Source organism: Ceratina calcarata, unplaced genomic scaffold (assembly GCF_001652005.2).
Source record: "Ceratina calcarata isolate Rehan_Ccalc_2016 unplaced genomic scaffold, ASM165200v1 scaffold151.2, whole genome shotgun sequence".
Classification (NCBI taxonomy): Eukaryota; Metazoa; Arthropoda; class Insecta; order Hymenoptera; family Apidae; genus Ceratina; species Ceratina calcarata.
Genome location: NW_017136308.1, coordinates 1,302,748 through 1,323,016, shown reverse-complemented (window position 1 = coordinate 1,323,016; position 20,269 = coordinate 1,302,748). Strand labels below are relative to the sequence as shown.

The following is a 20,269-nucleotide window of genomic DNA, read 5'->3' as shown; positions in this document are numbered from 1 at the left end:
AAAGAAAGAAATTACCGTAAAATCGTCTTGAACAATAATAAAATGAAAATAACTCATAACCTTAATACAATGCTTTCTGTTGAAAGTCCTATCGTCTAGCGGCGCCACTATCAAGGAATCGCAGTCTCTGATAGACTTTGCCGTGTAAGGAACTTTCGTCGCCTATTTAATGTAAATATTACATTTGTTGAGAATTTAGAGTTTATTTTAGCATACATAAGTTCGAAATTATCGTTCGTGTTCCCTGTGCAATTCATTGCTGGGCGTCATTCCGTAATATCTCCCGTTCAGCCGAGATCGGCAATAACCAAAAAATCTCCGTAGGTATTCTTTTTTTCCTTCATAATCGTTGATCTTTTTCTTATTCCTCTTTAAAATCAGATTTTCTATCGTACCCCATCGTTCTCTGTACCATTTCTAAGAGGAGTTTACAACTTCATCGAGATTTTCATGGATTATGTGACGTTTACTGTTTAGAATAGTACAGTGATTAATTTTTGTTCACCAGCCAATTGTTGCATGTAATAATAAATTAAATTCAATGTTCTGTGTCCTTTTTGAGTATTCGGCTCGTCAATTCTCATTCGAAGAAACATCTCGCGAAGTTATTTTCTTGAGAGCATGCAGGAGTTTTAGAAGGATAAAGATGGTTTCTTCTTATATTCTTAACTATTTACTAAGAAATGGCAATGCTCGAAGTGTATTATTTATACATTAGACTGGTCAAGAAACACGTCTGCGTGTATGTGTACTTTGTAAATTTAATTTTGGCTTAATATATATTTGCAGCAGACGTATGCATATATGTAATGTTAAATATGTCTGTAAGATCTAATAATTATGTTATTCTTATTTCATATACTCCCTTATCTGTGATAGAAAGTTCACTAGTCTGTACTTATCGTGCCCCGTTGTTCTGATACGAATGTCGTAAATAAAATCACGTTTCATTCTAAGTGCTTCCATAATTAAGCTACATATTTTATCTGCATTTATATATTATCTGTATTTTTATATATATATATATATATAGTCACATGACTTGTTTATGCATCCACATACACACAGAGACACTTACGTATGGCATATACGATACAGGCTTCAATTGTATTTTATTTTGTCATGATAAACATAGATCAGAACGATTTATCGGTGCAATAATGGAATGATCACTAAGATTCTTCATTGTTTCATTACAGATGATTATCTGAAATAATATATCAAGATCTACTTATATCTCTAAACTCTTGATCAATTCTTTGAGAGAGGTTCAGGGAGTAAAATACGAAAAATGAGGGTTGTCGCACTAGTCAGTGGTGGTAAAGATTCTTGCTTTAATATGATGCAATGTATAGCTGCTGGCCATGATATCGTGGCACTAGCTAATTTGTATCCAGTTGGAAAGGGTAAATACCAGACAACAAAGCAGATCAGTCTATTTAAATATTAGGTAATAACTGATGAAACACATAACTTATAGATGAACTAGACTCATTTATGTTTCAAACTGTTGGATACCAAGGTGTCGAATATATTGCCGAAGCTATAGGCTTACCAATGTATCGCGAGCCAACGTTCGGTAGATCGAAAATGCAAGAGAAATATTATTATCCAACACAGAACGACGAGGTCGAAGACCTTTTCAGATTGTTGAGTAAAGTGAAGGTAACTTACAAGAGATGTGTTCGACATCGTTTCCGTTCAATACATTTCAATTATTCATAGATCCAATCTCGAATTTGTAGGAGAAAGAGAACGTGGAAGCTGTTTCATCGGGAGCCATTCTGAGCGATTATCAACGAATCCGTGTGGAAAATGTGTAATTATTTAATGGCAAATTTTTAAGTATTTAACGAATCGATTGATTGTAGAACCTAGACTTCGTTCATTCGAATGGAAAAACATCTAATAGCCAAAGTCTATTTCCAGGTGTAGTCGTTTAGGTCTCATTTCTCTGTCGTATCTATGGAGGAGAGATCAGGACGTACTGTTCAAGGAAATGATAGCGAGTTCTGTGAACGCAGTTATAATTAAGGTTGCAGCGTTAGGCCTTGAACCTAGGCATTTGGGGAAATCACTTTCCGAAATGCAATCCCACCTTGCCAAAATAGTGAGTAAAACGTCTTAATGATTAAGTAAATACAAAAGACTTTCGTTCGATGTTATCTCACGTTGGAAGTGCTCCAACTCTAAATAGTTCTTTAACAATTATATATGAAATGAACGTGTTTAAATTGTAAACAAACGTGCTTTATATTAATGGGTGAATACTTGTTCGTAGAAAGAAAAGTACGGTGTTAATATATGCGGAGAAGGTGGAGAATACGAAACTTTTACGTTAGATTGTCCATTGTTTAGTAAAAGTATTATAATGTGAGTTGCTTAATTTGTGTTATATAAACGTAAAGTGAAACTCGGTACATATGTTTTTTTACTTATTTCAGAGACGAATATGAAAGTGTAATCCATTCAAACGATAACATAGCGCCTGTTGGTTATTTGAATTTTAAAAAAATTCACGTTCAAGACAAAAATGTGAGCAAAGAACAAACTAAGAATGGGTTTGAGTGATCCGATAATAAAAAATTCCAATTATTTTTAGGATGGTATTGAAGGATTAACGTTACAAGAAAGATTAAAAAATGTTCCTATTAAAACCCCATCCGATTACATTGCAGAGATAATTGGCCCAGAATTGCACGACGGTTGCAATTTATCTGAGGATGAAAACGACGAACATGATTGTACAGGCAGTAATCTAAAGTCTTCGAATTCTGGTATTGATTTCTCTCCAAACGAAATCTGTATTAAATCTCGTTGTCGCGTATCCAGGTGAAATGAACGAAACGTAAAATTACGCAGGTCAATTCAATCCACCGAGTCCAATGGAAATTTTATACGAAGAAGAGGACTACCCAGACGCACCGGTAGTAAATAGAAACCAAACCGGCTGGTTCTGGTTTGGCGGTATCGCTGGAAAGAATCCGGACGCGAAATCTGCGATGCGAGAGGCATTGGAGAAATTAAGCAGTAGGTAAACTTTAAGTTTTTCAAACCATCTTTTGGTTAATTTTTTTCTTGATATGATACATCGACGTAACTCGAATTCGATGTCGACCGACGCTAAATACGTTTCGTTCATCCAGATCTAGTCAAAAAGGAGAATTTACAAATATCGGACATCGTCGCTGTAACGTTATACATAAAAGATATGTCGAATTACGTGTCTATAAACGAGGCATACATGTCGTGCTTGAGCAAGACGAACCCACCTGTCCGCGTATGCGTGGAGTGTCCGTTAAATATACACGTCGTGCTTGATGCTATAGCCTATAAAGAAACTCAAGACTGCGGTGATAAGAAAGTTCACAAACGACACACGATGCATGTTCAGAGCATAAGTCACTGGGCACCCGCAAACATCGGTCCTTACTCTCAAGCCGTTCGTGTGAGTTTACTACCGTTACAAACCAATTTGCATGCGCGCCTCTCTATCTATACGTAGACGATACCTAGCTTATTTGCGCGCATTTCGTATATTCACGATACGTGCACGCACACACATCTGGTTTACAGAATGAAACGCGAGGTAAACAAAATAACATTTCTTAGAATGAGTAAGAAATATCAAATCAAACATTCATTGATAATTCTAATATCTATTTTGATATACACGATTGACGTACACGTTCAAGAAAGGAATATCGTATTTTCCTAAACATAGATGTGTCCAAGTTGTGTGAGATACTTTTGGTTGACGCGAGATAAACGAAGAGTTGTAACGAAATGAATTTATTCGATACAGGTGGGTGATATTATCTCAGTCGCTGGACAAATACCGTTAGTGCCTGGTAGTATGACTATACTGGACTTAAATATTAAAAGGCAATGTCGGTTAACGTTGAGGCATATAGATCGTATCGTTAAAGCTATGGACTCGAATACGCAACTCAGGGATATCGTGCAAGGTATTTGTTTCTTGACTCATTCTAGTTATATACCGGACGCACGAAAGGAATGGGAGAAGCGAACGAATAACGCCATCGTGGATTACATCGTTGTACCCAATCTTCCACGCGGAGCACAGGTCGAATGGTGTGTTTGGGCTCATAGAGATAATAATAGGTTCGAATGTAAGTATGAAGGGAAGACTGAAGCTTTCTCATCGATCAACACTCTATATATATATATCTCTTTTTCTCTCAAAAATTATCTTATTACAGACGAAGAGACTGGTAAATGCGTAGGTAATTTCAAAGTGGCGATAAGGCGTAGGTGGAATTATGAAAATAACGTTTCAGCGATTGTGTGTTACATGTCCACTGGTACATATCTTTGTCTGAGTATCACCGCACACTCCGTTCGTGTAAACTGATAAAAAAAGATTCTATCCTGATTAGGTTCATCGAATTCAACTGGTAATTTAGCCACGGAAACGAGTTTGCCCTCTACAGAATTAACGGTAGACGAACTGACAGAGGCGTTCGAATATGTACTGTGTAAGCTCACGAAGGGATCCCAGACCGTGAATCCGACGTGCAATCTACGCATCTTCTACAAAGTCGGCAGTTCGCCGGGGCTGAATTTTGTTCAGGACGTTATTTCGAAATTTTCTACACGGAACTTAGTCACTACCATTATACCAGCAACGCACTTACATAATTTCAGTACATTTTTATCTATATGTGGCATCAGACACGAGTAAAGCCTAACGATACAGTTTTTACGTTGTCAATTATTTACAGAACTACATTTTCTCGTTTCGTAAAAAAGAAATGATCGAAATGATTTTGTTCGTCGTTTAAATTATTACAACCAGTGGATATGAGAGCCGAGGATCGGAATCGATTTCAGTACGGATCATACGCGGAAATTATATACTCTACCACAGTTGTGGAACTTTCTATATTCTAAAGGATAATTGTTTAGCGGTATCGAATATAAACGTTATTTTTCACCTTTTCTACTGGTCGCTTGTTGGGTTTGCTCAGAATTCACGTGACTATCTGTCAACAGTGTATTTATATTCGGCTAGTCAACGGGACTTTAGTGATTATCAACGATCATTTCTCGTCTCGTTAGTATAAGTGTTCTATACGTAATGCAAAACACGTTGTCGCCTCGTAACGTGTACTGTATGCTACGCCTCGTTTTTTGCTCAAGTTACTTATTTTTTATTTTTCACAATCTCACGATACGCGCGGAGTGTTAAGTGTGTGGATTTTATGAAAAAAAAAAAAATTTCTCAAAGCGTGCACAGCCATTTTTATAGTAGCGTTCGAACCGTGAACGCAAGACGAATATCAGACGTATTAAGGAAACCCGTAAATTCTAACATCGGATATGAACAAAACTTAGTTTCTGCCCTTTCTATTATTAGTTTTAAATGAATACCTACGTACGAAAAGAGAAACAAATTGAAAGGTGTGCGGAAATTCAAAACACGCATCTCTCAACGATTCTATCACTTCTAAAATGCTGCCGATGTTGTTCCGCTACCATTTAAAACTTTCAATTCTAACGGCAGACACGTAGCTTTGCAAAAAAAATATATATATAAATGGTATCTACTTCGCAAACGAATACTGTGTAAAATCCTCGGTAGTTTTTACTGATCTAATACTTTAGAAATGCATTCCTGTACAAAAAAAAGGAGACGATATCGCTATGTATTAGAATATTTTCGACGGTATAAAGATTCGTGCAACGATACGCCAAAATATTTTCCGATTTGGTCATTGTTTCAGCGATTTTAATACCATTACTTTGTTTTACTGTATATATTACCGAATAGCCCAATACCGTGCGATGTATTATAAAATGTAATTATAGTTTCTAAAAAAATGAAATGGCAATTGGTCATCACTTATGTGTGGATGTTAAGATAAATTTCTGATACGAGGAATAGGAAGCATATTGTTCATGACGTGAATGCTGCGTTACTATAAATATGTAAAAAGTATATTTACAAGGCATACGACTCTCGCAACAAAATACTATTCCGAGGATTATATTGCAAAGAAAAATAAAGAAAGTGATATATATTTTTAAGAAACGACTGTTCGTTCCTCACATTTTATTACATTCCTCCCTTGCCTCCGCACTACAAACCTTCGGTTATCTTTAAAAAATCTATGACGCTGGTTATACAATTGTTAAGGGGTCCTCTTGTAAATTTAAGTTAACTGTTGAAAATTCACTTATTTATATAACGAATGTAATTATTAAAAAAAACAGCACCTTATATGTACATACATTTAAAGGAAATGTTAGAGATTATCGTAAAATTTATATAAATATAGTAAGCAGTCTTCCGATAATTAATTCTTACTGACAATTCTCTCTCTTAAATAGATAAATTATGAACATAATTCGTGTTTCCAAAAAAAGAGTTTGTTCATTTTACAGCGATGATATGTTAACAAAAAAGACGGCTCATTTTGAAAAAGAATAATTACATAGAAATTTATAGAATATTTAAAATTCTCACCTAACATCAAAGGTGACTCCTTTTATTCTAAATTTCATAATGCGGCTTTGAATGAGTCAATCATACAGTTATATACATTCGAATTCGTACGGAACGCGTATCATTCTAAACGAACCACATTAATGATCACGATGGAATCCACAATTATTGTACGTACAGATACAAATTGTTTACATACACGATTCGCATCTTTTATACAGTTTTCGAGCTCCGATTATAAATCTGATGCACTTTGCATTATCGTTTACGTCTTCAATGTTTTCGATACGAACGGTTTTACTATCTGCTGGCGATTCGATGCACAGAAGTCACATAGATAATTTTTCCTGTCTAACAAGAGTCCCTTGGTCTCCACGCAACCTGGAAATAAATACCGTTTGCATCAAGGAACAATATTTTCGGTACGAATATACATATGTAATATTGGTATACGTATAAAACAATCGGAGAAGATTCCTGACCTGAAATCTTTCATACCTATGGTATATGCTTAAACTCGTTTTCGAAAACAAATATTTGATGAAACCCACACATGCAAATGCAATGAGAATGGCATGCAATGACGTAGTGGAATCATATGAAATTTGTGTCAGTACCTAAGTGCAGATATTTGTCACATGCGCTGCAATGTACTAGATTCGTTTCCAGGTCGAGTCTTGGGGCAGTATGACAGCGACTGCAGTGGGGGCAATAGCGACCCTTTCGCCATAGCCTTGTTAATGCACAAATATCACGGTGTTAGTGAACTCGGATAAAATGAACGCCGAAATTTAGTATAACCGATATACGTGGACCTTGGATCATTCTTCGCTCCATTTAATCATGCTTTAAGGCATTGCAGAAAATCTTCTTAACTCCCACACGTTGTTAATCGATCAATCAATTTGTTATGTATTAAGTTTATTAAAATCTGAAGTGTCAGAATCTTACGAGCGACAGATGTTAATTTAAACAATGTTTTTACAAAAGGGTTTCGGTGTGGATTAAGGAAAAGATCGTGAAGCAGTAATGAAGCCAGGTGAAAACTCGTAGTACGTGTTCGTCGCGTTTTCACACGTACAATACACCGCAGGATGATTAAGAAAAAATGAACTGAAATGCACTTACTTGGAACATGGAACGCACAACGTCGAAACGTAAACACGAGTATTCTTATCCCCCTTCTTGTACTCGTGCTGCCATTGAGCAACACTGTTCCTGTCGGAATTTACGCCTCCAGCTTCTCTCGAGCCACAATTTGCACAAACCGCGCATTCTTGGCAGTGCCACCTCCCTTGTGGTACGCGTCGGAGTCCGACACAATAAATATGATATCTAACAAATTTTAAATATCACATAATGTCTGTTCTTATGTATCTATAAAAGAGAAATTAAGAGCCTCACCCTCTATCGCACATGTCGCAAAAGAGCATTTTGTCCTCGTCGGCAGGATCGTGACATTGTGCACAAGTTTTACAATCCGTGCACTGCCACGCATACGACTGGATGTGTGGAACCATGTCCAGCGTCAGGTCTATACATGACGGATGGACTATAATAGAAACATTTTAATTTAGCCAGCATAAAACTCTGAAGAAAAAGTAATGTAGAGATAATTACCATGCCCATTACACGTGCCGCATTGGATCAATACTTCGTTTTTACTGTGCTTATTTATAGTCTTCAAACACATCTTACATTTCAATTTTATCTCATCCTTCTGATGAGCTATTTCCATATCCACATCATCCATCGTCGACTGAGAACCTTCGGTATCCTGCGTTCCCTCGCTAGAAGATGAACTATATCAAAAGTAGGAAACTATCCGTTTGCTAAATTTATCGAACAGAACGTTAACTAAAAGGGAACGAACCTGGAATCGTCCGACGACGAATCGCTGTCGCTGTCGCTCTGAGATCCCTCCGACTGGCTATCGAATTTACGCTCGTTCGGTCTCATCGGACCGTAAAGGACGGTGTTTAAAGGATAATATCGTAATTCTGCTGGCGTGTATTCACGGTAATAATCCGTGTATTGACCCGGTATAAGAGCAACGGGATAGTGACCGATCCTTCTTTCCGCGTCAACTTTCTGCTGTTTTTTTGGCACGTGTATCGTGAAAGTCTGTAAATCTAAGCTACATTTCCTGCTCTCTCGCCGAGCTTTGTTCAAACTGATGTTCCAAGACAGCGCGGACTGAACAGCCATCTCTGCCAGGTCGATCCTGTTCTTCTCCGCGTTCGCAGCCGCCGTTAGCTCTTTCTGTTTCTTGGAATGTTCCTTCACTTGTTTCTCGCGCATGTGTTTCCGATATTCCTCGTATTGATCAGGAAAATCGCTGCACATTACGTCCAATACTTCTGAACTGCATATAGCTGTTAAACCTGTGACCGCATTAAAAATTATGTACGACAGATTGCGAGACGTGTAATACAAAGTAAATATAGATAACGTTTTACGATCGGCGACTTACCCATGTCGCACATCGCCTCGCTCACCAGTCCGTTCTCTCTCAAATAATTTCTCTCCTCCATGTCCACTACTCTTCTCTTCAGATCTGGGTACTTCCTTTTGAAAGATTTCACTCCAAGGTATTGAGATATTTGCTCCTGTATCATGAAAGTTTCACCCTTGCGATCCAGTGGCCATTCATATTCAGCAATCTTGTCAACGGTAAATGGACCTTCGTCTGGATCAAAATTAATTTCCATCCTTCGATTTTTCACTTTCACTTTCTCTGACTCTGTAGTCGCCGTGCTGAGTACACTTCCTTGAGACTCCTCGTTCACTATCGTCTCAGAGGCTGCAACAATCGTTAATAAAATGCAATGTATTGCAATTAAAACCTAACCAACCGTCTTACCGTCAAACATATCAGATTCCTTAAGATGAAAACGTTATAAAAAGATAGAATGTGCGCGATTTAAAAATAGAACACTTATCATTACGATCTGAAAATTATGTGCAGCCTAGCATCCATTATGATTTGAAGTAAGAGAAGATTCCCTGCTTGAATTAAATACATCTATTTCAGATTTAGGTACTTGAGAGATGTTAGGACACAAGAAAAGGTCTATTTATAGACACCTTGCTTGGAGGTCTACCAATACATTTGTCTTTTAATTTAGTGTATTCATATGATGTCTATACTTTCTACACAGCTTCCTCTCATATTACATCTTGCTTCAACGAAACTTACGTATAAAATATACGGTTTATGTAATATACATGTACTATAATTCACATACGAACTACATCATAAAGATAAGGCTGCTCGCAAAGATAAATGTTAATAGAGGTAGAAGATAGCGCGATCGCTGTTAGTCAAGTTATAATAGAAAACGTGAACCATTTGAACGAGTCACGAAGATTCGTACCTGGGGCAGAAATATTCCTGGCTGGCGTTTGAGACCTCGAGCCCGACTCAGAGCTCATCCTCGTTTCCTCGTCAATCACTTGAACCGTTGAAACGTTCGTGACACCTTCTACGACTCGTTTCGAAGTTGGCGTCAACCAGTTAGAATGACCCGGTGGTACCAGCATGTCAGATTTCTCCGGCGATTTTTTAACACCGTCTCTCATCTCATTTGATACTGGCCTGGGCAGTCGTATCTCCGGAATCTTATTAATCTCAGTTTGCATACCAGTGGAATCTAAAATATTAATTAAATTCGTACCCAGTGCTCCATCGTTCTTTCCTCTCGTCATTGTTTCATCGACTTTACCCGGAGAATTAGCAATTTTCGAATCCATCGCCGGTTGCTTGAGCGCTTTGTATAACTCCGGTGATTTCACGAAAGGTTCCTGGTGTATTCCGGGATCATCTAGCGTAATTACAGCCGTAGTCGAGGCTTCTATTGCACTCAAGTCTTGCTCTATCCTCGCTTTCTTCGATAGCTGAGAATCAGCGTTGTCCAGTTTCCTTTTCCCTCGACCTAATGAGCGAACAAATGATAAAAAGAAACATGTATTAAAAAGAAACTCAGAGAAAGTGGTATAAATGTTTTACTTTACGAAAAATGCAAACCTCGCCCTCTGCCTCTTTTAGGAGGCGCATAACTCTTCTGACTTCTACAAGTCCTCTTAGGTCTCTCGTTCTCCCTGGACTCCGGGAAGCGCGGCACCTGAGGCTGTGCCACTTGTTGCGCATCGTCTACAGCTAAAGGATCCTTAGATATTAACAAATGTGACTGCGGATGACGATGCACGACTGTCTGTGGTAACGGGGTTCTCCTGGGCCTGCCTCGTCTCTTAGGCACTTTAACTTCTGGCAGTCTTTTCGAAGATACCTCTTCTATAATCATGACATCCTGGCTAGAGTTCGAGTTCTCGTTGACTATTATCAATTCCGGTCGATGCTCTATAATCTCGCAGTCGGAATTGAGCGGTGAAGCGGTCGCGTTCTTCGCCAACATATGCTTCAGTTTCTCGCTCATGTTAGCGTCGCTCAGCTTCTGCGGCCTCACTTGGGTAATACTGATCTCTTGATTTATAACGTTCATCTGTTGAAGACTGATCTTCGGGTCAAAAGGAAACTGCTTCTGATCTCTGGACGTCACAGGTTGAATAGTCACTTCTGGCAGCATCTGATTGAACTGCGCTTCGAGCTTCGTCTTCTTCGGTTCGATCGGCGAGATAGTGATATCCTTGCGTTTCGGCGGTATTTCATGGACGTTCTCCGGTTTCTTCCCCGATTGCACCGGTTCGATCGTCAGTTCCGAACGACTGCTTTGCAAAATGGTCGAATGGCTAGTTTTAAGAATCTTCAGCGCCGGTTCCTTGTGGCCTGTTTGTCCGGCATCCTTGTATCTCGAATCCGCGATTTCCTTGGGCTTGTATGCAGTTTCCGACTGATTGTCACAAGCGACGATCGTCGCGTGACCCGTTTTCGATAGCTTGATCCTCATCTCCAAAGGCGATTCGGTGTCTCGGCGTCTCTGTTGTCTGTCCTTCTTTTCCGAGTCCACTATGGAAGCATCCCCGGTTTTTAACAGTTTTATCTTCATGCCTGAAGAAGCATCGGTACTTTTAGAATGTTCTGACTCGGTAATCCTTGTAGTTTTATTCGCGTCTTCCGACGATTCAGGCTGTACAATAGAAGCGTCGCCAGTTTTTGATAATTTGATCTTCATTCCGAAAGGAGATTCTGTCCGCTTCGGTGTATCCTGAAGAAGTTTGCTGTCCTCCGATTGTTCCTGCTTCTCCGAAGGGACTATGGACGCGTCACCAAATTTTGATAGTTTGATCCTCATACCTAACGGCGATTCAACTTTCGGCAGAGCTTCTTGCCCCGTTTCCATTGACTCTTCCTCCTCCCTTTGCCCGATCGTCTCACCGTGCTGCACTTCGTTCAACTTCGTAACTCTTATCTTCACTCCACCCGGTGTTTCCAATGTTCTTGAATCTTGAGCGACGTCTACCTTTTCTTTAATCTCGTCTAATAGCTCCGAGTGAACGATAGATGCGTCCCCGGTCTTGGAGAATTTAATTTTCACCCCAAGCGGGGATTCCGTTCTCTTCGGGACATCGGGAACTTCTAACTTGTCTTTCGACTCCTCGGAATTCTCCATGGGTATTATAGAAGCACCACCCTTCGTTTTAGCCAGTTTGATTTTCATACCGCTCGGGGAATCGGTTCTCCTCGAAATTTCCGTGGGCGATTCCAGTTTGTCTCTCGCCTTGCACGCATCCTTGTTCTCGTCTGGTAAATCAGGAGAAATGATCGATGCATCTCCGGTTTTGGATAGCTTGAACTTCATTCCTATCGGGGAATCAGTTCTCTTCGGCGAATCTGTTCTCTTGGGAGAATCGTAACACGACTCAAGCTTCTCCTTCGGTTTTATTTGCGCGTTATCTTTATAATCTTCTGGGAGATCTGTTTGAATTATCGAAGCGACACCGGTCCTTGAAAGTTTCATCTTAACGCCAATTGGAGATTCGGTTCTCTTTGGACTTCCCTGAACCATGTCCAGCTTTTCCTTATGTTTAATCTCTTTACTGTCTGGTTGCACTATAGAAGCATCGCCGCTTTTTGAGAATTTGATTTTCATTCCGATCGGTGATTCCGTTCGCTTAATTTCTTCGTACTTGTGTTTACTTTCCTTCAAATCGTCGGTTGATTCATGCTTCTCCGAAGAGACTATAGACGCGTCTCCACTTTTGGAGAACTTTATCTTCATGCCGATGGGAGACAGCGACGACGAGCCTTCCGAGTACCATTGGCCAACTTCCTCGGTGTTCTCGTTAGATATTATGGAAGGATGACCACCCTTGGACAACTTCAATTTTATCTTTCCCAATTTCTGACCCGGACTGTCTTCAGGGTTCGGCGAATTGGCCGCCGACCTGATCTTTGGACTCTTAGGGGATCTCGGTTCACCACAATCGGTGATCGCAGACTTCGCTATCTTTAAAATGATTCTCGGAGATCCGACGTTCTCGAAGTCATGCTTCTCAGAGTCTTTCCGCGGGGTTTCTGTTATCTTCGATTCCGATTTATCAGACATTTTCGGTGACTCCAGCATCCGTTGATAAGCCATCAGTTTCGCATCCTTTTGAATTAGAAGACTGTCTTTGGAAGTAGTCGGAGATATGGAGACTTTTGTCATGTCCGTAGCCGGAATCTCTATTTTAGGTGGCTCTCTCAGACGTTCCTCTAAGATCGAAACTTTTGGTAGGGACTCAGTTGTCTTCAAAACAGTCTGACGTAAAGGTATCATTCTCTCGGGATCTTCTTTTACAGACTTGAAACTCGGTGCCTGTGGTATGTCAACGCTCTCCAAAGACTCTGTCCCGAACTTACTTTCTAGACTTTCAGCAGTATCGTTCGCCTCTTTATTCGTCTCAAATTTATCCTGCATCGCGTCTATTTTAATTTGTTCGGCGAGCTTTCTCTCGCTTTCTAGTTTTGCAGCTTCCGAGATGATCTCCGCCTCGGAAATTGCTATCGAGTCCGTCGCGATGCTTTGCAATTCTGGATCCAGTTCGTCCGAATTTCGGCACATGTCTTCGTCAGGTACGAACAGAGCTGGCCCATCTGCTCCGTCTACGACGCTTTCTACCATCTTTGGAGATAATATCAAGGGAGAATCCATGGCTTGTTCCTCGGATTCTTGAAGAAACTTAACGGCCGATTCGAGTTCAGATATTTCGGAACTGGGTTCCGATGCCTCTAACGCGGATGGAGCATCGTTTAAATTATCACCCTGATCTACGTTCTCCAATAAAATATCTGAGGTCAGTTCGAGTTTGGTTTCAGTCTCTTCGAGATCTGCCAATGATTGCAGTGGAGCTTCATCGACGTCCATGTCCAGTTCATTTTCCGACAATTCGGTAACATCTCTTATCTCAACCTTGTCTTCAGATTCAGGAACTATACTTTCTCCTACTCTCAGTATATCGTCAATTGCTGCTTCGTCGTTTTTATCTTCCTCGATTTCTTTAACTGGTTTTGCTGTATCGTCTTCCAACGGTACAGTATCTCTGTTCGTAGAACAACTACTGATCGTGTATGTTACGTGATTAGAAGCCTGTGCTATGTCAGGAGTGTGTTTCGATTGTTCCAATAAAAGACTCATATCTTCCACTTTGGATAGCTGTTCTGTCTCTTGAAGTCCGTCTTCAGATTTCGTTGCTTTCGATAACGATTCTTCTTCTTCCTGTATCAAGTCCAGATCTAACAATCCTTCCAGGGAGTCCACGTTCTGTGTTGGCATAGTGTCCTCCGTCTCTTTACTTAAAACATCCTCTTGGGGTAGTTTTTCTGTAAATTCTTCGACTTCAGTCTCCGCCTCGGGCAAGTCCCCAGATTGCTGAAATGCATTTATTTCGTGGGCTACGCCCTTCTCTGTGCTTAAAATATTTTTGAAATCAGTCGAGGTTTTCACATCGTCTAGGGTACTTATAACGATGTTCTGCGTATTTTGGCACTGTTCTCCAGAGAATACCTCTTTCACGTCATCGACATTTCCTAAATTATCTTTATTAGTCTCTCTTCTCGTGTCATTTGCTCTCAATTCTTGGTTATCCGGCAATTCTACACTCCTGCCCAGATTTTGCTCTTCGACATCATCGGCTTTTACAGATTCCTCAACATCAGTTATTGATTTGAATGAATCTTCAATATCGACGTCCATTTCTACAGTGGAATTTCCTTGATTTGCTTCGACAATTTCCGTAGCGGTTTCAGTATTCTTTTCATTTCGCATCATATCCTCGGACTCGACCTCGTCAGGCTCCAAGGTCAAAGTCATTTCCTCTTCCATATGATCCTCCTTCGAATCTTCTTCGGCTACGATGATATCCGAGCACTCTAAAGGTGAAAATGCATCTTCGTGGCTGAAGTTTATATCAGAAATTGTACTTTTTTTGTTAGTAGCGAACATATTTTTCTCTGCTTTCACATTTAATTCCACTACGTTCTGTTTAGTTTGTTCTGAAAAATTTCTTTCGTCAAGATTAAAAACGCTTTCATTATTTTCTAGTTCATTAACTTTACCTTCCACTTCCGTTGATCGTTCCTCCTCTACGAAGAATTTAGAATTAGATTCTATTTTAACATCCTTCTCCTCTGCTTGTTTTTCAATCCTATTTTCTTCCTCTACTTGCGTTTCCGTTTTAGCCTCTTGTGTTTCTGTTTTAACTGTTTCCTTCCCATCCCCAATCTCCATTTCGATTACTTTCTCCCCTTCCGTCTGCATTTCCTCTGTTTTCTCTTTTTCTCCTTGTCTTTCAACTATTTCAACTTCCTCCGCTGGTTTTCCAGCTGCTGCCTCTTCTTCTGATTCTCCTATTTGCCCTTCATCCACTGGCCTTTCAGCTGTTGTGTCTTCTTCTGATTGTCTTTCAACTATTTCCTGTTTCTCCATTTGTTTTATACTTGTTTCCAGTTCATCTGTTTGTTTCGTAACTACCTCCTCTTCCTCCTGTCTTACAACTATTTCTCTACTATCACTTTCCTTTTCTACTACTTCATTTCCTTCCTTTGCTTGTTTTTCGATTATTTCTTTTCCTTCTAGTCTGTGAAATTCCTCTTGCCTGATAACTGTTCTCTCCTCTTCTCCCGACTTCTGAACTATGTCTACGTGCTCTGTCTGCTTCATAATTATTCCTGCCTCTTCTGCCTGTTTTTCAACTGTATCCACTTGTTCCGTTTGTTTTAGAACTATTTCCTCTTCTTCCATTTGCTTCTCAATTATCGCCTTTTCCTCTTTCGTTTGTTTTACAACTGTGTCATCTGTTTCCGACTGCCTCATTTCTTCTCCTGCTATTTGCTTTTCGACTGTTTCCTCATTTTCTGATTGGCTTACCACCATTTGCCCTTCTTCTGTTTGATTCTCAGCTATCCCCTCGTACTTTTCAATTGTTTGTTCTTTTTCTATCTGATTTTCAACTATCTCCTCTGCTTCATTTATTTGTTTTTCAGTTACCTCCTCGTCTTCTTCTTGTTCTTCACTTACTTCTCCATCTGCCTGCTTTTCGACTGTTTTCTTCTCTTCGATTTGTTCTTTTTCTTTTACTTGCTCTACAAGTATCGTCCCTCTTTGCTCTTCATCATTTATTGCATTTTCTCCTGTAACTTCTACCTTGACTCTGTCTTCTTCAATAACTCGTTTATTAGATTGATTTCCTTCAATAAGGAAAGGTTCTATTTTAGGTTCATCCTCAGTGATGCAAGTTTCAGTCACAGATTCAGCATTTTCATCTACTTCCATCTCAGACTGTTTCATCACCACAGTTTCTTTTATCACTTCAGTGTCAATTTTCTTTTCTTCCAATATTCCCCCTTCGACATTTGTGTCAGAGGTAGTTACAGTAATAGTTTCTTTCTCACACTGCAGAATATCATTAATAGGAGTATTTACTTCACATTCCTTGGGAACATCCTTTGCATCTTCCGAAATTACAGATGATTCTTCTTCATAGTTAGCTGCTGTACAATTGTCAGATGAATCTACTTGTATATTGGTTAATTCTTTATTTTCCACTGTCTCAGAGCGAACATCTTTTTCTACAGGAATCCTATCAGCAGTTAAGGTATCTTCTTTTCCTGGAACGTTAGTTACGTCTTCTCGCGACAGAATTTCGTTACTACTTTTACTTCCAGAAGACATTAAAGAGATTTCATTAGAAGTAGTCGTTAAGCTTAATTCTTGTTCGTCGTTATAACTCGATTCCTGGGAATCCTCTGAACTATAAGCCTCGCCGATTAATTGCAAACTTCCACAAATACTGTTTTCTTTTCTTATTACAGTTACTTCACTATTCACAACGGTTGTTTTAACATTAACGTTCTCTTGTTTAATTACATTAGATCTATTTACATTGTCGTTAGTGAATACAGACTTCGAGTCACTCGACGAGCCACACTTTTTCATTACACTCAGTTCACAAGTGTCCCTCGTGTCCTTTTCTTGTACATTCAACTGCAATCCTTTTCCTAAACTATTCTTATTACTAAGTTGAGAGTTTTCTTTAGTCGACAGTTCGACATCACTCGTTAAACTAGATCCTTTACTCTTAACTACATTTGTATTTTGCATATCCACTTGTTTCTCCATTGTTTTCTGGCACGAATCCGTTTTCGTTTCTGTAATCATCTGGGAAAGAGCAGCAATCTCGCTCTCCAAAGTGGAGTCACCAAGAGGTTCCAGACGTTCCGAATGAACACCAATTATATCATTAATATCCATGATGCTTAGAACTTCGGTGTCATAGGTTTCGGAATCGCTATCGATGCAGTAAGGAATAGAACGGTTAGGTGAACCTTCTTTAGTTTCTTTCTTCGTTTCGTCCTTCGAGCCAAATAGGCCCATCTTAGGACTCACGGGCATTGTTTTGATGTTCAACGCAAGGTGTATTAAACCCGCGGTCGCTGCCCAGCTGCCACGCCGATGTTGTCTCTAGAAACATGAAGCACGGCGACGCGGACGGGATCCTTATTCTCTACAACGTCCAGCACTCTGGTTCTCGAACCGTTGGCACGATATCATCGTACCTAAACGATTTTACGTACCGCGGCATTGAGGTCTATTTGTTTTCACTTACTGGCCCGCGTACATAATCCACAATCTCATTGATTGTTTCCAATTTTTAAAATACTCAATGATGGCTGCTCAACGGCACATTGCGACGATTGCGACTGCATTGCGACTGCGAGCAGTGTTGTAAGTTTCGAGGAATTTCGATTATAGCGCGCATAGCGCCGCCCATTGAGGAATAATGAAACTTAGGTTTCATTTGGGCATTATTAGACATGTCCCCAATGATTATGGGTAACGTAAGCGGGGACAAAAAAAAGTAGTGGAGGACAACTCGGGAACAGGAGAAATCCTACATTCTGAAATTCTGACGTCCCTGCTCGTTGCCATCGCGTATACAGCCAGTAACAACGAAACTGAGCCAGCTATGTGCATGTGTTAGTCCTCCCTAGGGAGAAAAAATTCAAAACGAGTAAGAAGCCAACTTATTTTTTCGATGCTTACATAATTTCAGTACATTTTTATCTATATGTGAAATCAGACACGAGTAAAGCCTAACGACACAGTTTTTACGTTGTCAACTATTTACAGAACTACATTTTCTCGTCTCGTAAAAAAGAAATGGTCGAAATGATTTTGTTCATCGTTTAAATTATTACAACAATTTCCATATTCACATCGTCGACTGAGAACCTTCGGTATCCTGCGTTCCCTCGCTAGAAGATGAACTATATCAAAAGTACGCAACTATCTGTTTGCTAAATCTATCGAACAGAACGTTAACTAAAAGGGAATGAACCTGGAATCGTCCGACGACGAATCGCTGTCACTGTCGCTCTGAGATCCCTCCGACTGGCCGTCGGATTTACGCTCGTTCGGTCTCATCGAACTGTAAAGGACGGTGAGTAGAGGATAATATCGTAATTCCGCTGGCGTGTATTTGCGGTAATAATCCGTGTATTGACCCCGTACCAGAGCAATGGGATAGTGACCGATCCTTCGTTCCGCGTCAACTTTCTGCTGTTTCTTTGGCACGTGTATCGTGAAAGTCTGTATATCTAAGCTACATTTCCTGCTCTCTCGCCGAGCTTTGTTCAAACTGATGTTCCAAGACAGCGCGGACTGAACAGCCATCTCTGCCAGGTCGATCCTGTTCTTCTCCGCGTTCGCAGCCGCCGTTAGCTCTTTCTGTTTCTTGAAATGTTCCTTCACCCGTTTCTCGCTCATGTGTTTCCGACATTCCTCGTATTGATGAGGAAAATCGCAGCACATTACGTCTAATGCTTCTGAACTGCATATAGCTGTTAAACCTGCGACCGCATTAAAAGTTATGTACGACAGATTACGAGACGTGTAATACAAAGTAAATACAGATAACGTTTTACGATTGGCGACTTACCCATTTCGCACATCGCCTCGCTCACCAGTCCGTTCTCTCTCAAATAATTTCTCTCCTCCATGTCCACTACTCTTCTCTTCAGATATGGGTACTTCCTTTTGAAAGATTTCACTCCAAGGTACTGAGATATTTGCTCCTGTATCATGAAAGTTTCACCCTTGTGATCCAGTGGCCATTCGTATTCAGCGAGCTTGTCAACGGTAAATGGACCTTCGTCTGGATCAAAATTAATTTCCATCCTTCGATTTTTCACTTTCACTTTCTCTGACTTTGTAGTCGTCGTGCTGAGTACACTTTCTTGAGACTCCTCGTTCACTATCGTCTCAGAGGCTGTAATAATCGTTAATAAAATGCAATGTATTGCAATTAAAAATCTAACCAACCGTCTTACCGTCAAACATATCAGATTCCTTAAGATGAAAACGTTATTGTTTAAAAAAGGAAAAAGTTAATTGCCTAAACGTCTCTCCGGTTCAAATTAAAAAGACGAAAATAGTCTCGTGACTGTATTGAGGTTCCAAGAAAGTCACCGCGAGAACATAGAAAAACCGTGCCGAGTTTCTTGCCGGCTCGGTCGTTTCAACTGTCGCGATGTTTTGATTCCACGACCGGTAAAAGTTTGAATCGGGCAGAGCGCGACGACTAATCTCAGTTTGCATACCAGTGGAATCTAAAATATTAATTAAATTCGTACCCAGTGCTCCATCGTTCTTTCCTCTCGTCATTGTTTCATCGACTTTACCCGGAGAATTAGCAATTTTCGAATCCATCGCCGGTTGCTTGAGAGCTTTGTATAACTCCGGTGATTTCACGAAAGGTTCCTGATGTATTCCGGGATCATCTAGCGTAATTACAGCCGTAGTCGAGGCTTCTATTGCACTCAAGTCTTGCTCTATCCTCGCTTTCTTCGATAGCTGAGAATCAGCGTTGTCCAGTTTCCTTTTCCCTCCACCTAATGAGCGAACAAATGTTAAAAAGAAACATGTATTAAAAAGAAACTCAGAGAAAGTGGTATAAATGTTTTACTTTACGAAAAATGCAAACCTCGCCCTCTGCCTCTTTTAGGAGGCGCATAACTCTTCTGACTTCTACAAGCCCTCTTAGGTCTCTCGTTCTTCCTGGACTCCTGTCTTCGGGTACGAACAGAGCTGGCCCATCTGCTCCGTCTACGACGCTTTCTACCATCTTTGGAGATAATACCAAGGGAGAATCCATGATTCTTGAAGAAACTTAACAGCCGATTCGAGTTCATATATTTCGGAACTGGGTTCCGATGCCTCTATCGCGGATGGAGCATCGTTTAAATTCTCGCCCTAATCTAATGTATAAAAATTCTTATTTGAAAAAGTTCCTTTGGGACAAGATGTATTTATAATCTAAATATGCGGTTATATGCAGGAATACCAGAACGTAGGATTTCTC

At 40.0% G+C, this 20,269-nt stretch overlaps 3 protein-coding genes across 12 annotated transcripts; 1 reads left to right on the top strand and 2 right to left on the bottom strand.

Annotated features, from left to right (window-relative positions):
* The first annotated feature begins 86 nt into the window (after positions 1-86).
* LOC108632135 (diphthine--ammonia ligase) lies at positions 87-6,055 on the top strand. 4 transcript variants are annotated; one of them, XM_026819501.1, is made up of 14 exons: positions 100-320; positions 1,200-1,406; positions 1,481-1,665; positions 1,746-1,819; positions 1,930-2,110; positions 2,282-2,373; positions 2,445-2,535; positions 2,603-2,606; positions 2,679-2,777; positions 2,863-3,030; positions 3,147-3,448; positions 3,806-4,133; positions 4,224-4,325; positions 4,401-6,055. In XM_026819501.1, the coding sequence occupies exons 2-14, from the start codon at positions 1,292-1,294 to the stop codon at positions 4,703-4,705; spliced, it is 2,046 nt and encodes a 681-aa protein (XP_026675302.1). In that variant the 5' UTR covers positions 100-320; positions 1,200-1,291; the 3' UTR covers positions 4,706-6,055. The 4 variants fall into 4 exon arrangements, with proteins under 4 accessions (XP_026675301.1, XP_026675302.1, XP_026675300.1 ...); XM_026819500.1 differs by having other exon boundaries at positions 87-171; positions 2,603-2,777; XM_026819499.1 differs by having other exon boundaries at positions 2,603-2,777.
* Positions 6,041-17,595, bottom strand: LOC108632134 (uncharacterized). Of its 6 annotated transcripts, none has more exons than XM_018036483.2 (10): positions 10,497-17,594; positions 10,195-10,404; positions 9,847-10,122; positions 8,943-9,272; positions 8,343-8,853; positions 8,090-8,271; positions 7,874-8,021; positions 7,598-7,804; positions 7,087-7,202; positions 6,041-6,850 (listed from the first exon to the last, which is right to left on the bottom strand). In XM_018036483.2, the coding sequence occupies exons 1-10, from the start codon at positions 17,299-17,301 to the stop codon at positions 6,735-6,737; spliced, it is 8,901 nt and encodes a 2,966-aa protein (XP_017891972.1). In that variant the 5' UTR covers positions 17,302-17,594; the 3' UTR covers positions 6,041-6,734. The 6 variants fall into 6 exon arrangements, with proteins under 6 accessions (XP_017891972.1, XP_026675298.1, XP_017891971.1 ...); XM_026819497.1 differs by having other exon boundaries at positions 8,090-8,259; XM_018036482.2 differs by having other exon boundaries at positions 9,847-10,404; positions 10,497-14,903; positions 14,967-17,594.
* A 326-nt stretch (positions 17,596-17,921) lies between these two features.
* LOC108632136 (PHD finger protein 10-like) lies at positions 17,922-20,269 on the bottom strand. Of its 2 annotated transcripts, XM_018036493.2 has the most exons (6): positions 20,252-20,269; positions 19,892-20,165; positions 19,542-19,799; positions 18,848-19,177; positions 18,421-18,758; positions 17,922-18,337 (listed from the first exon to the last, which is right to left on the bottom strand). In XM_018036493.2, exons 2-6 carry the CDS (start codon positions 20,097-20,099, stop codon positions 18,314-18,316), a joined length of 1,158 nt encoding a protein of 385 aa, XP_017891982.1. In that variant the 5' UTR covers positions 20,100-20,165; positions 20,252-20,269; the 3' UTR covers positions 17,922-18,313. The 2 variants fall into 2 exon arrangements, with proteins under 2 accessions (XP_017891982.1, XP_017891981.1); XM_018036492.2 differs by having other exon boundaries at positions 17,922-18,758.

What these genes read in the sequence shown, in the direction of transcription:
- LOC108632136 (XM_018036492.2), bottom strand. Translation starts at nt 20,099, where the DNA reads ATGAACTCGAATCGGCTGTTAAGTTTCTTCAAGAATCATGGATTCTCC. An exon ending in AAAGAACGATGGAGCACTGG is followed by an intron (nt 19,178 to 19,541) that starts GTACGAATTTAA and finishes CGATTATTACAG; the next exon opens with CCTCTGAGACGATAGTGAAC. An exon ending in CGAGGCGATGTGCGAAATGG is followed by an intron (nt 18,759 to 18,847) that starts GTAAGTCGCCAA and finishes ATGCGGTCGCAG; the next exon opens with GTTTAACAGCTATATGCAGT.
- LOC108632134 (XM_018036479.2), bottom strand. Translation starts at nt 17,301, where the DNA reads ATGCCCGTGAGTCCTAAGATGGGCCTATTTGGCTCGAAGGACGAAACG. An exon ending in CGAGGCGATGTGCGACATGG is followed by an intron (nt 8,854 to 8,942) that starts GTAAGTCGCCGA and finishes ATGCGGTCACAG; the next exon opens with GTTTAACAGCTATATGCAGT. An exon ending in CGGCACGTGTAATGGGCATG is followed by an intron (nt 8,022 to 8,089) that starts GTAATTATCTCT and finishes TTTCTATTATAG; the next exon opens with TCCATCCGTCATGTATAGAC.
- LOC108632135 (XM_026819500.1), top strand. Translation starts at nt 1,292, where the DNA reads ATGAGGGTTGTCGCACTAGTCAGTGGTGGTAAAGATTCTTGCTTTAAT. An exon ending in GATTGTTGAGTAAAGTGAAG is followed by an intron (nt 1,666 to 1,745) that starts GTAACTTACAAG and finishes TCGAATTTGTAG; the next exon opens with GAGAAAGAGAACGTGGAAGC. An exon ending in TGTGTGTTACATGTCCACTG is followed by an intron (nt 4,326 to 4,400) that starts GTACATATCTTT and finishes TATCCTGATTAG; the next exon opens with GTTCATCGAATTCAACTGGT.